General features: G+C 51.2%; 1 protein-coding gene across 1 annotated transcript; it reads left to right on the top strand.

The window, feature by feature from the left end:
- Positions 1–570: 570 nt before the first annotated feature.
- LOC138994127 (polyunsaturated fatty acid lipoxygenase ALOX15-like) lies at positions 571–9,301 on the top strand. The gene is made up of 14 exons (XM_070393800.1): positions 571–710; positions 2,383–2,587; positions 2,830–2,911; positions 3,003–3,125; positions 3,286–3,389; positions 3,571–3,731; positions 4,389–4,532; positions 5,901–6,110; positions 7,153–7,239; positions 7,338–7,507; positions 7,687–7,808; positions 8,383–8,483; positions 8,608–8,775; positions 8,885–9,301. The coding sequence occupies exons 1-14, from the start codon at positions 576–578 to the stop codon at positions 9,062–9,064; spliced, it is 1,992 nt and encodes a 663-aa protein (XP_070249901.1). The 5' UTR covers positions 571–575; the 3' UTR covers positions 9,065–9,301.
- The last annotated feature ends 7,426 nt before the right edge of the window (positions 9,302–16,727 follow it).

Raw genomic sequence — 16,727 nt, 5'->3', positions numbered from 1 at the left:
GCCAGGACTTATAAGCTAGAAAGGAATGAGCCCCAAAGCCTTGCACAGGGAATAGGCGCAAGTGTTCCAACTTGGTTATATTAATTTGGTGGCCTGAATGTACCTTCCTCAACTGCAGACCAGGCCTCCTTGCTTCCTCATCCACCCCTACAACTTTAAGCATGACCATTAGCGGGGTGAACCAACCTGTCAGGTCTGCAGTGTGTGTGTGTGTGTGTGTGTGTGTGTGTGTGTGTTTTGATGGAGGTGACTTCCCAGCCATATTCCACCTGCTTGGTGGACTAGGTGTCAATTTCTTCCTGCATGTTTTGGGCCCAAATCCTCTGTGCTTCCTCATTCCATCCTCCTCCCACAAAGATAAGGGTCTGCCCCCGCCTTCCTGAGCTGGGGCCAACTTCTGGGCTGCCCAGAGGGTGTGGCCAGGCCAGGTTGGTTGGAGGCCTGCCATCCATCCACATCCTGTAGTTCCTATGCAATTTCCCAGCCAAGATTTAGGGGGGCGGGGTCTTGAGTCCATTTATTAGGCACCTCCACTCCTCTTCCCCCTCAGAAGGCACAAAACGTCTTTGTGGAAGATGGGTGTCTACCGCATCCGCGTGTCCACGGGATCCTCGTTCTTTGCAGGCTCCTACAACCCTGTGCAGCTGTGGCTGGTGGGCCAGCACCGAGAAGCGGCACTCCAAGAGCGCCTGTGGCCAGTGCGGGGCAAGGTGAGCTGCAGGAGCTGGCCTCAGCCCCCGGGATGTCACATTCCTGGGAAGAGATGCACTGGGCAGAGCGTGGCACACAGCAGGCGCTCAATAAATGTCCGTGCCATCTGGCTTCCTTGGGATGGGGAGGATGCTCCTGCAGGCCCTCCTGCACAGAGCTCTCTCTCTTTGCAGAGATCTTGAAGCACTGCCTGTCTCTGGTTTCCTCTATTTTATTTTGAGGGGAAGGAGGGAGGGAGAAAGAGAGGAAGAGAGAGAGAGAGAGGAAGATTGATTTTGTTCCACTTACTCATGCGTGGTTGAGTCTTGTCTGTGTCCTGACCAGGGATGAGCCTGGGATTTTGGGGTGTCAGGATACGCTCTAACCACTGAGATACCTGGCCAGGGAAGTTTCCTCCATTCTGAGGCCCTATTTCAAGCCCCTTCGTTCGAGGCGGGGAATGGGGTCTATGGAGGGAGATAAACTAAGAGCTGAATTTCCTGATCCCTTCCCCTCTCTCATCACTTTTACCTGGTTAGTCCCCCGCTCCTGTTACTTTTTCTTCCCCATTTCCCATCCCCACATTTCCCTAGCCCACCCAGCTCTTTCCAGGACCCCCAGATCCGGATGTCTGTCCTGCAGACGCCTCAAAGGAACCTGCCCAAGCTAGGTCCTCTCTTTCCCAGCCCCTCACCTCTCCGCTTGCCGCCCCCCCCCCCCAACACGCACCCCCACCCCAGGGGTCCTGCGAGAGTTCTGTTCTGTTCGCCTCCAACCAAGAATCCAGCGCTGGCAATTCTGCCTCCTGGACATTCCGGCTTCCGGGTCCAATGCCCGACCCGCCCCCGACCACCAGTGTCCGCGTGAACCTAGACCACCTTCAGCCTCTTCCCCCGCCCCCCTTCCGCCCCGTACCCTCACCCCTGGCCGCTTCCTCTCCTGCCCTTCCAAGCCCTTCTGCAGCCAGATCACGTCTTCCAAATACACCCCGCCCTTCACACGCCCCTCCCCACAAACATTTGAAAGGCTTCTGCCGGTTCTCAGGACCGAATTCTTGGCTTGCCCTTCGAGACTGTTCACCGTCTAGTCACGCTCATCTCCCACGCGATCCGTGCTCAGATCCACGCCGCCTCGCCCTTGCTCAGCCTCCGCGCTCTGGCTTCCTCTCCCTGGCACGCATTTCCCCAACCTCCTCCTCTCTCTCACTTTCCCTGGTTAAACCCTCCACACCTAGAGGTCTCCGCTCACACAGAGCGGAGGGGGCGCTGGGGTCTCTCTGCCGAAAGTGCCTGGTCAACAGTGTATCTTCCGCAGCAAAGGGGCGCTGGCCCGCGGCGATGCCCAGCGCCCAGCTCAGCGCCCAGCGCCCAGCGCCCAGCTCAGCGCTCGGTAGTATCAGTGACTATGAGGAGGAAAGAGGAGGAAAGAGGAGGAAAGAGGGCAGGAAAGAGGAGGAAAGAGGGCAGGAAGGAGTGCATCTTCCCTCCTCCGCCTCACCCTGGGCTGAAGAACTCCAAGGCCCATAATGGGGACATGGGAACACCTGGTCGGCGAGCCCCCTTTCTCTTTTTGGCTCCTTTGACGCCGCTTTCCCAGAGGCCCAGCAGAAGGGCCTGGGCGGGGAGCTGGGCTCAGTTCAGTCCCCGCTCCCGGCGATCGCCATGGATGCTGAGCCGCTTGTGTCACCTGCAGGTGATGGAGTTCCAGGCAGACGTGAAGGAGTCCCTGGGGCCGCTGCTGTTCGTGAAAATTCGCAAAAAGCACTTCCTGCAGGATGACGCCTGGTTCTGCAACTGGATCTCCGTGCAGGGCCCTGGGGCCGGTGGGGACGAGTTCAGGTTCCCCTGCTACCACTGGGTGGAGGGCAGTGGCGTCCTGAGCCTCCCCGAGGGCACAGGTGAGCGCAGGGTGGGGTGTGAGGAGGCCTCTGGGGCCCAAGAGAGGCTGGGGCTGGGGGAAAAGAGAAGAGGGAACAGGATGTGAGGGCAGAACCTGGAGGGGCATGATGCTGAAGGGTCACCCCTCCCCCGAAAGGGTGGGCAGAGAGGCACCCCTGGCAGGGACTGGGGAGGGGGGCAGAGGCTCTCAGGAGAAGCCTCATCCTCTATGCCCTTGTCCCTGCCCTCCTTCCTCCTCTAGGCTGCACGTTGGTAGAGGACCCTCAAGGCCTGTTCAAGAAACACAGGGAGGAGGAGCTGGAAGAGAGAAGGAAGCTGTACCGGTTAGCCTTACCCCGCCCTGACCCCTCCTGACCTGGCAGTGAGTCCTGGCCCTTCCAGGCATCAATGCCTGATTTCATTTCTGCATCACAGATGGGGTAACTGGAAGGATGGGCTGATCCTGAATGTGGCTGCGGCCAATTTAGGTGACCTCCCGCCAGATGAGAGGTTTCTGGAGGACAAGAGATTTGACTTTGAGATTTCACAGTTCAAGGGGTGAGAGCAGTGCGGGCTAGAGGAGAGGGAGGTATCCTGGTCCAGGGGCTCTTATGGACTGAACAGGGTCAGGGCTGGATTAGCCCGAGGGGGGTCCTTATAGTTACAATGTGTGATTTTGAGACTAACTTTCAAACGCTTTGCCGATATTTACCTGAAGGATGGCCAGCTTAGTTATGAAAGACTCTCTAAACTTCCTTGCTTGCTGGAATGATCTGGATGACTTCAAAAGGATCGTCTGGTGTGACCACAGCGAGCTGGCTGGTCAGTATCCCTATCCCAGTACTTCTCCCAAGACCCTTACCACCCAATCGAGGGAACCAGGCTGAGAGACCTGAGGTCTGGGTCCCTCTGGTGAGCTGGGGGGAAGAAGGAATGGTTTGGTGGGGGTTAGAAGAACCAGGAGATCTGAACTCACAACCTGCACCACAACTGCCACCCTCAGTGAAGGTGCGGGACTCCTGGAAGGAAGATGCCTTCTTTGGGTACCAGTTTCTCAATGGCGCCAACCCCATGCTGCTAAGGCGCTCCAGTCGCCTTCCTGCCCGCCTGGTGTTCCCTTCAGGGATGGAGGAGGTGCAGGCCCAGCTGGAGCAGGAGCTGCAGGTATGGACATAATGGCCCAAAGGAGGCCACACAGTGAAATGGGAGTGTGGTTAGTGTTTATGCTGCTCTGGGCCCCACTATGAGCCCAATTTGCCCCCAGAAGCAAGAGGGGATTCTACGGGGGGAATCTTGAGTGATCCTGGAGGTATGCAACCACATGGCCTTCCTCCTCGACTGAGAAAAGCATATTGTGGAGGAAGAGTGTGTGATGGGTGATAGATGCAATCAAACTGAAGAAATAACTGGGCCTCGGTGCTAAGGATTTGGGGGAGTGTGTAGCAAGAGAATCAGATCAGGGGTGGGCTTATTAATCAGGAATCAACATGGATTAATTGATGGGTTGGGCAGAGAAAATTCATGGATTATAGGGTGAGACAGACTTGGGTTTGAACCCTGGCTATGCTGTTTATAAACTGTGTGACTTCAGGCAAGTTACCTCCTATCTTCTTTTATTATGTTTCCTTTTTTTAAATATAAACCTGGAATTAATTCAAGCGCTTGTAAGACTTCTGTAAAGCAATAGCATGTGATTCATTGCCTGTTACAAAGTAGGTGATGGAGATAAGTTAGTTTCCTTCTTGTTCTTCTTCCTTTGGGGAATCAGGGTGGGAAGAAGATGCCTTACACTGATAGCCCTCACCCTCTGCCCCCATCCAGGGAGGCACGCTGTTTGAAGCCGACTTCTCCCTGCTGGATGGGATCAAGGCTAACGTCATCCTATGTAGCCAGCAATACCTGGCTGCCCCTCTGGTCATGTTGAAACTGCAGCCTGATGGGAAACTCTTGCCCATGGTCATCCAGGTGAGAGGATTTCTGCTTCCCCATGGTTGGCCCTCTCAGCTCAGCCTTTCACCCAAATTCACTGAGGATTCACTTGTGCTAAAGCACTGGAGGTGGCAGTAAAGGAGGGAATTGGCAAAGGCAGAAAGGCGTGGTCTAGCTGGAGAGAGAGACTGGGAAAGTCTAAATATGCTCCAGTACTGAGGAAGTACCTGAGGATGGAGATAGTGTGGGAGGGGTCATGGGAGGTGGGGTGGGCATGAGCCTTGGCGAAGGAGCAGGACCTCTTCCCAGGGGAAGATGGGTTGGGCAGAGATGGGGTGTGCAGAGTGTGAGAAGTTAGATTGTCAGTGGACAATTGGGCTGGTGTGCTGGGAGGTAATGTGAGGTGAGAGGACCCAGAATGTATCGGATGGTGGATGCCAAATCAAGAAGTATGAACACAGGAAGCTGATGTAGGCTGTTGTGAAACATGCTATAGGCACATTCTATGGGTCATCTTGTTTCAGATGGATCAGAGAAAGGAGAGGCTAGATCCGGAGATTAGGGTGACATGTTACAGCAATTGCCCAAGATGAGGGTAATGGACTTTGTTGTGGGGAATAGCTGTGGGGGTGCAGAGGAAAGCTACATGGGCATGCAGAGGAAAATTAAACTGGCCTGGATACAAGGAAAGAGAAAAGAAGAGTTAGGCAAGGCACCTGCAGAAATAGGACAAATAAAGAGGAAAAGATGCTCAGGTGGGCTTTTGTCTGGCCAGTTATGAGATAACTAGAGGCCAGATGCACGAAATTGTGCAAGAGTAGGCTTTTCTTCCCCCGGCTGCCGGCTCCCAGCTGCCAGCAGCAGCTCCCCTCTGGCACCCAGGACCCGGGCTTCTCTTGCAGCCCCTGCTTTGTCTGGAAGGTCATCCGGAAGGATGTCTGGTCTAATTAGCATATTATGCTTTTATTATTATAGACGGGGAGACACTCAAATTGATACATCTAGCTAGTGACTAGCTGAGAACTGGAGACTTAATCAGCTGAATAGGGGTGGTGTTGAAAGATTAGAGAGAAGATGAACTTTCTGAAAAAGTGTGGGATAAAGGAAGCAGAGGGTTTGAATCTTGTCCACACTGAAGGGAGTGAAAGCGCAAGTGGAGGCCAGGAAGTTGGTAGAAGAGGAGCTTCTGCAGAAGGTCAGGCAGAACAGCTTGTACAATGTTAATGCACTGAGTGGGTAGGAAAGTCAGGAGAAGGAATATTGGCTGCTGGGAGGAGCAGCAGTGAGATGGAGAAAGCTAAGCAAATTTGGGAAGAAGGGGGCGGTTAAGTATGCAAAGGAGGGGGAATCTGCTGGGCACCTGGCCACTCATCCTCTTTCCCCCACACTCTATCCTCGCTCCAGCTCCAATTGCCACGCATGGGATCCCCACCACCACCACTTTTCCTGCCCACGGACCCCCCGATGGCCTGGCTCCTGGCTAAATGCTGGGTCCGTAGCTCTGACTTCCAGCTTCACGAGCTTCTCTCTCATCTTCTGAGGGGACATTTGATGGCTGAGGTTATCGCTATGGCCACCATGAGATGCCTTCCATCGATACACCCTATCTTCAAGGTAATACCTTATCCCCTTCTCTCCTGCCTGCCTCTCTGCCCCATGGCACAGTCCTGCCACTGGAGGCACCCTCTCTGTGGAGTCTAAGGGTGTGGGGAAAAGCCAACCAATGAGAGACAAGGGAACAAGGGTGAGGTGGCTTGCTCTGCATTTTCAACTGGTGACATCACCTCCCAAGGAAGTGGAAATGATTCATTGTCAAGGGGGGGGGGTGGGGAGGTGGGACGTGAGGGGCCTTACTCTTTTTATGTATAAAGCACAGATAGATGAACATACAGTATATAGACAGTGCACACAAACGACTGAGGATTCCATTGCAAAAGGGAAGACCAAGCAAATACATAGAAGACTTTTCCAGCCAGTTTTGACCTGTCCTAAAATAGTAACACACAGGCCAGTTAGACAGGCTCAGGTCCACAACAGTGGCCTGTGTTTTTTTGTTGTTGTTTTTTTTGTTTTGTTTTATTTTTTGTGTTTTTTTTTTTAACAGACAATTTGAACTGAGTATTCACCCATTAACTGTTCTTGGGCGCCTCCAATGGAGCAAGAACCATTCTAGATGATTGTGCTAAGCAAGACAGAGGTTCTGATCATTGAGGATTTTCATTTCCATTTCGGGCTACCAGCCAAGAAAGACTGTATTATGACAGATCAGCTGTGATACGTACAATGCAGAGAATCAAAGCAGAGCAAAAAAATATCTATGATGTTAACACCTTCAGAAAATTTGACATATGAAGTTTTGAATCTTGTTTTCAATACAACAAAATAGCATAAATATCAAATCGCCTATACATCAACATATGTGTAACTCCATCTACTGAAAAAAAATCCACATTATTAACCAGTACACCTAGTAAGCCAATGTTTTGTGGAATGAATTACAATTTGACTGAACACTCTTGATGTAGAGGGACCACTGAACTTCATGTCTCTGCTTTTCCTGAAGACCTGGCACCTTTCCTGTTCTTCAGCTCCAATTTCCTGCAGGGACTTGCCGCAGGTCTCTCCTGACTTGTTCTTTCCTGCTCTCTTCCTCCAGCTGATAATCCCCCACCTGCGATACACCCTGGAAATTAATGTGCGGGCCAGGAATGGGTTGGTCTCCGAAAACGGCATTTTTGACCAGGTATGAAAGAGAGAAGGGGGCTCCTGGAGCTCATGCTCCCTCTGGCTCTGGCCTCTGGCAGGTGGAGTTGCCTGACCCTGTCCATTCTTTCTTCTCAGGTGGTGAGTACTGGTGGGGGAGGCCACGTGGAGCTGCTTAAGCGTGCTAGAACCTCTTTAACCTATAGATCATTCTGTCCCCCTGATGACCTGACTGACCGGGGGCTTCTGGGAGTCAAGTCTTCTTACTATGCTCAGGATGCTCTGCGGCTCTGGGAAATCATGTATCGGTGAGGCAAGGGGAAGGCAGGGCTTGGGGGGAGGGTGGGCGGTCAGGGAGTGGCTTGAGAGAACAAGTGATCTGTGTTGGAGGGCTGGGTGCCCTGACCTGGCCATGTGGGCAAGGAGCAGAGGGCCTGGAGGCTTCCTGTCAGTTTCAGCTCTCTTGGCCCAACCCCTTGGCTAACAGCTATGTGGAGGGAATTGTGAGTCTTCACTATAAGACAGACAAGGCGGTGAAAGAGGACCTTGAACTGCAGACTTGGTGTCAAGAGATCACTGAGATTGGCCTGCTAGGGGCCCAGGACCAAGGTGAGTTGAGCCCCTGCCCTGAGACCTCCAGTGTGGAAAATTCCTCCTGGGAACATCCCCAGAACCCTCCCTGCTTCTATGAAACTCTCCAGAAGCATGTCCAACCCCTATTAAAATGCCCATGGCCTTTTCAGATTCTTATGCAAGAAGAATCCCTCTAGGTCCCAGATGCAGTGGGACCAGTTGTTGCTCATAAATGCTTAACAACTGGCTCTCTGGGGAAAATAAAAAAAAAAAAAAGCAAAAAATAAAAGCCTTGATTTGTAGCATTGCCCATTTCCTTGGTGTCTCACCATAGCTACTGTTGTGATGTCAACCAGCTTGCTACATACCTAAACATTTAACATAACTGACTCATGTGAGCCAGTGTGGGTCATACCAGTACCTCACTGAGTAGGGCCCTCCCAGGAGATCTCGTTTGTTCCACCACAACTCATGCTCATGTCAGTTCCCACAATAGTTCCTCAGAGTCCTTGACACCCTTTCTTCCCTCTCATATTCTCCCTGCTCAGCCTCTCTGAGCTCTGTTTCTGTTCCTGAGCTCCCAGCTTCTAACTCTCCTTGTCTCTTGCAGGATTCCCCATGTCCTTAGAGTCCTGGGGCCAGCTTTGCCACTTTGTCACCATGTGCATCTTCACCTGCACTGGCCAGCACTCCTCCGTCCACCTGGGCCAGGTACTTGCTATAGGGGAGCAGTGGGCATTTGCAACTGGAGAGGGGGTGGAGGGGACTGTGTGCAGGTGGCTAAGGGGTTTTTATGCTTAGCAGACTTTGATTCTAGATATCTGCCCCTCCTTAGCTGGATTGGTATGATTGGGTCCCTAACGCACCCTGCACAATGAGGCTGCCCCCACCAACCACCAAGGATGTGACACTGGAGATGGTGATGGCAACACTGCCCAACTTTCATCAGGCTTCTCTCCAGATGTCCATGACCTGGCAACTGGGCAGACGGCAGCCCGTTAGTGTGAGAGCCGGGCGGCCTGGTCCCTGAGGAAGGGGGCAGCTGTGGGGAGGTGTGGCCCTCCAAACTGGGGTTCATAAGGCTTTCAGCTGCTTTTCTCTCTCCATCTCAGGTGGCTCTGGGCCAGCATGAGGAGGAGTATTTTTCAGGCCCTGAGCCCAAAGCTGTGCTGAAGAAGTTCAGGGAGGAGCTGGCTGCCCTGGATAAGGAAATTGAGGTCTCGAATGCAAAGCTGGATATGCCCTACGAGTACCTGCGACCCAGCAGAGTAGAAAACAGTGTGGCCATATGAGCACCCCCTGCTTGTGGTTGTTTCAGCATCTCTTCCACCCAACCCACAGCCCCATCCCTTAGAGCTTTCATCCCCAGCCATGCTGCTTTCTATCTCCACCCTCCCTACAGAGTCCCTTTTTCTTTGTGTGTGTCCACAGTTCACCAGCCGGGAGTCTCCAAATAAAAATAATGAGCTGGGAAGATAGTAAAAATCTCATGGTTATTTTAATGAGTGGCAACAAAGGAACCAATACATTCCAACTTCTGTATCTTATTAAATTTTTGAAAAATAAACTTGGAAGTGTCTTTCTTCACCCCCCCCCCCCAATATATTTTTATTGATTTCAGAGAGGAAGCTGCTTCCTGCACACCCCCTACTGGGGATGGAGCCCACAACCAGGGCATGTGCCCTTGGGCAGAATTGAACCCAGGACCCTTCAGTCTGTATGCTGACACTCCACTGAGCCAGACCAACTAGGGCGGAAGTTTGTTTCTTAATATGATCATCTACGGATATATATATTTTAAACCTTTATTATTGAGAGTATTACAGATGTCTTTCTTTTTTCCTTCATTTTCCCCCTCTACCTGGTTCCCACCTCACCCCAGGCCTTAATCACCCTATTGTCTGTGAAATGGATTATTTCCAATTTGTCAATACTACCTTTTCGACCTGGTGCAAAGTCAATTTTTTAAACTTTATTTTTATTTTTGTTATTTACTAGAGGCCCGGTGCACAAAATTTGTGCACTGGGGGGGGGGGAGGGGGGTTGTCCCTCAGCCCAGCCTGCACCTTCTCCAATCTGAGACGCCTTGGAGGATGTCTGACTGCCAGTTTAAACTAGCAGGCAGACATACCTCTCATAATCTAGGACTCCTGGCTCCCAAATGCTCACCAGCCTGCCTGCCAGCCTGATCACCCCCTAACCACTCCCCTGCCAGCCTGATCAATGCCTAACTGCTCCCATGCTGGCCTGATTGCCCCCAACTGCCCTCCTCTGCAGGCCTGGTCACCCCCAAATACCCTACCCTGCTGTCCTGATCTCCCCCAAATGCCCTCCCCTGCCAGCCCTCTTGTGGCAGCCATCTTTGACCACATAGGGGCAGCCATCTTGTGCAAGAGTGTGATGGTCAATTTGCATATTACCTCTTCATTATATAGGGTATTTTCAAAGTCAATTTTTATAATGTGCTTTATGTGCTTGAAAAAATTTATATTCCAGAACAGCTGGTGTGGCTCAGTGGATAAGTGTTGACCTATGAACCAGGAGGTCACAGTTCAATTCTCAGTCAGGGCACATGCCCCAGTTGTGGGCTCAAACCCCTGTGGGGGACATGAAGGAAGCAGCTGATCGATTAGTCTCTCTTAACATTAATGTTTCTATCTCTCTCTCCCTCTCCCTTCCTCTCTGAAATCAATAAAAATTTTTTTTAAATTTACATTCCATGCTTTTTGGAGCAGGGTTACATATTTCTCTGTTAGATCAATCTTTTAATTATGTGGTTCAAATGATCTATAGTCTTATTGCCTGATCTATTTGTTTCTGGTGAGTGCACTAAGCTCTTCTTCTGCATTTGGGTATTTATCAATATTTCCTAGCGACTCTTCCAGGTTTTACTCTATATATTTTGAGACAGGATATTTAGATGATAGAAGTTCATGGTTGTTATATCTCTTTAGTGGAGTGTTTTTTTAAATCACGATGTATTGTACTTCTTTATTTCTCTTATTATTTTTTGCCTCAAATTTTGTCTCATATTAATATTTCTTCCCTTTAATATTTTCCTGGCCTTGTTTTTTATTTTCTCTTTATTTCATATTTTCTCTGTTATTTGTAAGCAACATGTAGTTGGATTTAAAAAAATCTAAACAGGTAGTCTGTTCTTTAAAGGATGAGTTTAACTGCTAACCTTTTTGTGTGATTACTGCTGTCCTGTGTCTACCAACTTATTTATGTTTTTCTTTACTTCTGTTTTCCTACTTTTAAACTGTTGTTAGATGGCTTGTTTGTTTTTTATTCCTTCCTACTCCCGTTGACTTGGAAACTATAAAGTATTACTGTTCTTTTAGCAATGACCTTTATATTTTTGGCATTTCTATTTTCCTATTAATTTTTGTAAGAAAGTCAAAGGTTATTCACTATTTCTATTCTCTATCAGATAGTATACTTTACTCACAGAACCCTGATGTCTTATGGTCTAGAAATTATGATTATTTAGTAATTATACAGTAATTAATAGAATTATTTAACAAACAAATTGGTCCATGTTTTTAAAATATATTTTATTGATTTGTTTACAGAGAAGAAGGGAGAGAGATAGTTAGAAACAATGATGAGGAACATCGATCAGCTGCCATTGTACATGCCCTTGACCAGAATCGAACCGGGGACCCTTCAGTTCACAGGCCGATGCTCTATCCACTGAGCCAAACCAGTTAGGGCTGTCCATGTGTTTTAACCAATTTCTGAGTTCACCTTTGTTTCTTGCATGACACTCATTTCCTTTGATTTTACATCTTGTTGCTGAAGTACAATACCCACCCTTGTTTAATTTCTGGTTTCACATTTCCTTATTGTTATGATTCATGTTATTTCTCCTTTATCCATGTGGACCCTATATGACCAGAACAGTTTTTTGGTAGTTGCTCTATTACCCTACTATGGCCTGGGTGAATTAGCCTCCTGAGAATTGGCTTTCTTAGTGTTACACTTCCTCACGTCCTTTGGAACTTGGCTTTGTAGGATTATCTTGAATGGGAATCCCACCCATTTCCCCTCCACCCATTCACCCTGATAGTCATCTCCAACAGCCACCAAGGCCCCCATCAAACGACCTGGTCTCGATGGGTAGTTAAGGCTCCAGTTCTCTGAGGGGATGGAAGAGGATGCACGCAAGAGCCTGGCTGGTGTCCCAGGGCCTGGCTGCAAGGCTGCACCTCCCTACCTCCACCTTGCAAGTCACAGAGCTTCATGCGAACCCAACCCTGGGCCGGGGTGCATCACAGTTTGTTTTTAACTCCTTTCTCAACCACCTGCCAGGCCCAGTGAGTTTGAATCAATACCCCTGCCTTATGTGCAACACTTTTAGTCCCTTGTACCCCACGGGCTAGAGCTCCCACCCAGCTCTGCCTGCCTCTTGGCACCAATCCCAGCACACCTGCAATTCAGCCAGCACCTCCTCTTGTTTTTGTCTTCTATATCGAGTCCACAAAGATATCTTCTTTATCAAGTGGGCCCTTTCTTTTCCGGGAGGGGCTGAGAGGGAAGCTGAGGATCTAACACCCCCAGGTGTGAAGCAGGGAGCTTGGGGCATGTTGAGGTGGTGTCAGAGCATAGCTGTTCTGTGTCCGTATACTCTTCTGAATTCTGCTAACGGCTATGCCAAGTGTCAAAGCAGGACTCCTAAATCCTCCTCACAGCAGCAGGTGTAAGAGCACTCACTGCTCCATCCTTCCTGCTAGTCCAAGTATAGGAGCACAGGTCTTGATCCTGCCCTACTATGCTAACTATTAGGGCTGAGCCCCTCTGCCAGGGACTGGACCTTCTTGGATGCCTGGTGGTAGACAGAGAAGCCATGAGAAGTTGTGAGTGTATAAGCAGGAGTCTTTATTGCATGAGCCAGTGGCCATATGGCCATCAGACAAAACAGTTCTTCACAACAAAGTCTCAATAGGCAGATGTACACCAGTTGATGAACAAATACATCTTTCCCACGAAGTAGCAGTAGCCTCTGTACCCACAGTCATTATCTGAGCAGCCGCACGCTGCCTGTAGACCTACTGCCTCACATAGCAGCGGCCCCTGAGCTCCTAACCTCAGCATCCTCAGTAGCCTCTCTCCAGCCTCTCCAGCCTTTCCCCCTTTTCTGCACCACTCTTGCTGGTCAGTCACGTGGATTTTAGCACTTAGACAAAAGAGACCTCTTGCCAATAGTGACATCATATTTTGGCTACTGAAAGGCAAATGTGTACAGTGTACCGTGAGATTGCTGTCCTTGCACCTGTGTATGGTATCTTAGTCTTGGACATACTGGTTAAGATTCCTATATTCAGAGTGGCCTTGGCCATCGGTGTGCTAACAGCAAGGCCTTCACTCTCTAATTGACCTTGAGTATCCAGTGACTCTGGCATGGCTCCCACAGATGGGAATGGTGGTGGTGATGGCATCATTTCCATTTTAAAGACGACTAACAGAGGCCAGGTAGCTGAGCTACTTCCCACAAAGCCACAAGACTGAGGCAGGTGAACGAGAACTTGAAGGCTTGGCCCTGAGCACAGTGCTCTTTCTGTGCCTGCTTCGAGGGAGAACCGAAAGTGACAGTGTCCTGATTCTTGGTGTCTGCCTCCTTGTGATGAGGAAGGAGAAATAGCTAACGCTCATTAATCTGCAGCTGACGTTGCCAGAACCCGAGCGTGATTTTTTTTTTCAAGAGAACTCATGACTAATCTGCGTGTGAGGTGACCTAGGACTGGGGGACGCCCCTGGATGAAACCTCCTGAAGGCCCCGCACAGCTCAGTGTGCCCATCTGCCCGACAGGGCGCTCAGGCTGTGAAAGGGCCGCTGAGGCCGAGAGGAGAAGGCCTGCTCCTGGAGGACAGGAGACCTGGGTTTTCCTCTCCCTCCTGGCCTGGCCATGGGACCCTGTGCAAGCCGCCTGCCTCTCTGGGCTGCAGCTGCCGCTTGTGCTCTGCCTCCTTACAGGGCTGTAAGGGTTTGATGGGATTGGAAACATTGACGTGCTTTGTAAGCTCATAGGCCTGTTCAGTGTCTATGCAGGAACTATGGCTGTGATGTCCCTGAGTCCCAGGCCCAGAGGCAAGGCTGCCCTTGCCGGGAAGGAACCTGGAGTTGAGGAGAGCAGACAGGCTCAGAGTTTGCAGCCACCCCATGGCCATGCTGGTGAGTTTCTCTGAAAGGAGCCTCTGGCCAATGGGGTGAGCCAGGGCTTGGGGGAAGATGCAGGCTGGCTGGTGCTTCTACTTGGTGACATCTCCTCCATCACACCTGCCAGCCCTGAGTGGCAGGGGAGACCAGCCTCTGTGACCAGAGGACCCACCAGAGTGTGGCTGCCCCGAGAGGGAGTGGGGATGCTCACCTGCACTGGAACCAAAAGGCAACCTGACTTCTGTCACTGGCCGCGGCCAGAGCATCTCTTGGAGTTGGGAGGGCTCAGAAGGAGCTCCTTGGGGAGGAGGACTAGGTGGTAAGGTAGGTGTGCACGTCTGGCAACAGTTGTGTCCCCATCCTTCATGGGAAGCAGATACCAGGAGGTAGGACATGGTGCCTCTCCCCTCCCAGCCCCCAGCAGCATGTCATCTGGGTCAGCCACCCTGGGAGACCCCCCTCCCTGCAGTGGGGCCATCAGACCCAGCAGTAGGCTCGTCTGGTGCCCAGGTGCCAGGATCAAGCCTGACGTGAGGCAGGAGGTGTCCAGCCTCCCCCTCTGGGCTCAGTATTGGTCCTGCCATCATCTTATCAGACCCTGACGCTCGGGCTGAGTTATGCTATCCAGACCTCAGCCTTCATTGGAGCCCCAGCCCTTCCTACTCCTCCCTGCACATGCCATATGTATCCCTATCTCCCAGCTGGGCTCTTCCCAGCTTCACCTCTTTTAGTTAATATTGGGCCCCGCTTCCCTCCACAAGCTGAACCCCCCTTGTCCTTGTTGGCTGCCCCTTCTCAGGGGCAGTGACCCGCCCTTGGACCCCAGCCCTTGTCGGTGCCTATGGGCCCAGGGACAGGAAGCAAAGCCACATGTGCTGAGGGCATGTTTTGCTCCTGGTTCTTTATACAACACAACAGCCCGATGAAGTGGGTTTTAAGTATTCCCATTTCACAGAAGAGGAAACTGAGGATGAGAAAGGCTAAGTGACTTACACAAGGTGACACGAGTGGTGGGGACCAGATTCCAACCCACAGCCACAGGGCTGCAGGGCTGTGCTGGTGCATTGACCACAGTGCCCTCAAGCCCAGGGGGCTGTTTCCTGACCTAAACATCTCCCACTGGTGCCGGCTCCTCCACAGCCTGTCACTCAGCCGCAGGTTTCCCGTCAGGCCAGCTCTGTGATGAGGATTCAGATGTTCCTTCTGGAAGCTTAGCCTTGACTCTGTTTCTCTGCCTCACCCAGCAATTCCAGGCAGTCCTTAATGTGAAAGGAAGTCAGAGACAAAAGCATTTAGAAAAAAAAAAAGAAAAAGAAAAAAAACTACCCTGTAAAGAAGTCCAAGGAAGTCAGGAGGCAATAACACAACAGGAATTTCAAGAAGAGAGCACAGAGCAGACATGCCCAGGTTGCTGCTTGGCCGAGTCCATTCATGGAGGGAAGCAGCCATGCACTCCTGGCTCTAAGACCCTCAAAGGTGGGACACACTTTCAGGCATTGGCCTCAGAAGCCAGGGATGAAACTGGCGTCAGGGAATCAGCCAACCCTAGGGAAGGCCAGGGACTTCATCTGTTCTGGCCGAGACCTAGACTGGGGGATCTTCTGGTTTCGATTTCCTGGCTGGGAGACATGGTGTGCTCACTTATTCGTGACAGTGGCAGCCTCATGTCCGTGTTCTAGCCACACTGGTCTATTTGCAGGATCCGCTGTTCTGTCTGAAATGTGGACTTCCGTGCATATTATTCTCTTTGGATGCATCTGCTCCTGTCTCACACCCTTTACCTCGATACTTAACCTCTCAGTGTGGGTGCCACTCCCGCCCCCCAGGCTGGGATCCGAGCCCAGCGCTCCTATGAGACCTGACCTTCTAGTCATGGCACTCGCCACACTGCATGGCGATTGCTTCCTGAGTTGCCTGTCTTCCCCACCAGCTATCAACACCATCAAGTCAGGGACCATGTGTGCTCTGCTCTCCATGATATCCCACCGCCTGGCGTAAGTCTGGACACAGCAGGTGCTTGATGTGCATATAAGACTGAAGGAAGGAAGGAGGGGTAATGAGGTTAAAACCAAGAGCAGAGAAAGCCCATGTGGATAAATAGAGACCTTCCTGCATGTTGACCCCAAGTCCCCTTTAATCGACACCCTGTGGCCGCATCCCGTGCATGGAGTTCTCCCGGTGAGGGGTCGGGTAAGAAGCAGATTGTGGGAATCTTACCAACTGCAGCACGACCTTGTCCCCACTTCTCCGCCTTGTCCATGGAGAGAGGATGCGAGATGTTACCAGCTGCCCTCCTGCCTCGCTGAATCCGGGGACATTCCTGCTACCAAACCAGGGAATGTGCTCAACTGGCGTAACGGGTGTCAGGAAGGACAGAGAACGCCAAGCTCAGCTGTGTTAACACTGTCCCTCCTCCCTGAGAGACGGCAGGGATCGGCTGGATCTCACCTCCCTGGGGTCAGCAGACAGCCAAGACCTGAGCTCTAGTCTTCCATGTGGGGCTGTGTAACTTGAGCCAAATTTCCTACCCTCTCTGAGCTTCCTTTTCATGTTACCTAATTGACAGGGTCATTCTAGGACTCAGCTTTCATTACTGTGGGGCTGAAAAGGGGGAGGGCCCGGGCTTCTCTAGGTGGGGCTGCCTACTGCTCAGCACATGGCCTTGCCCATTAATAACAGCCCTGAAAACATGACTGTTGAGTTGAAAAGCTCTTTGCAAACCTCCTCCCCAGATTCCGGACTTTAAAAATCCTTCATGAGTGAGGCGCTTGAGCCGGGCCCTGAAATGCATTCTG

This window comes from Myotis yumanensis, unplaced genomic scaffold, assembly GCF_028538775.1.
Source record: "Myotis yumanensis isolate MYYU_CA2020_CCGP unplaced genomic scaffold, mMyoYum1.0.hap1 SCAF_16, whole genome shotgun sequence".
Lineage (NCBI taxonomy): Eukaryota > Metazoa > Chordata > Mammalia > Chiroptera > Vespertilionidae > Myotis > Myotis yumanensis.
The sequence above is the reverse complement of the archived record's forward strand: the minus strand, read 5'-3'. Positions and strand labels throughout refer to the sequence as shown.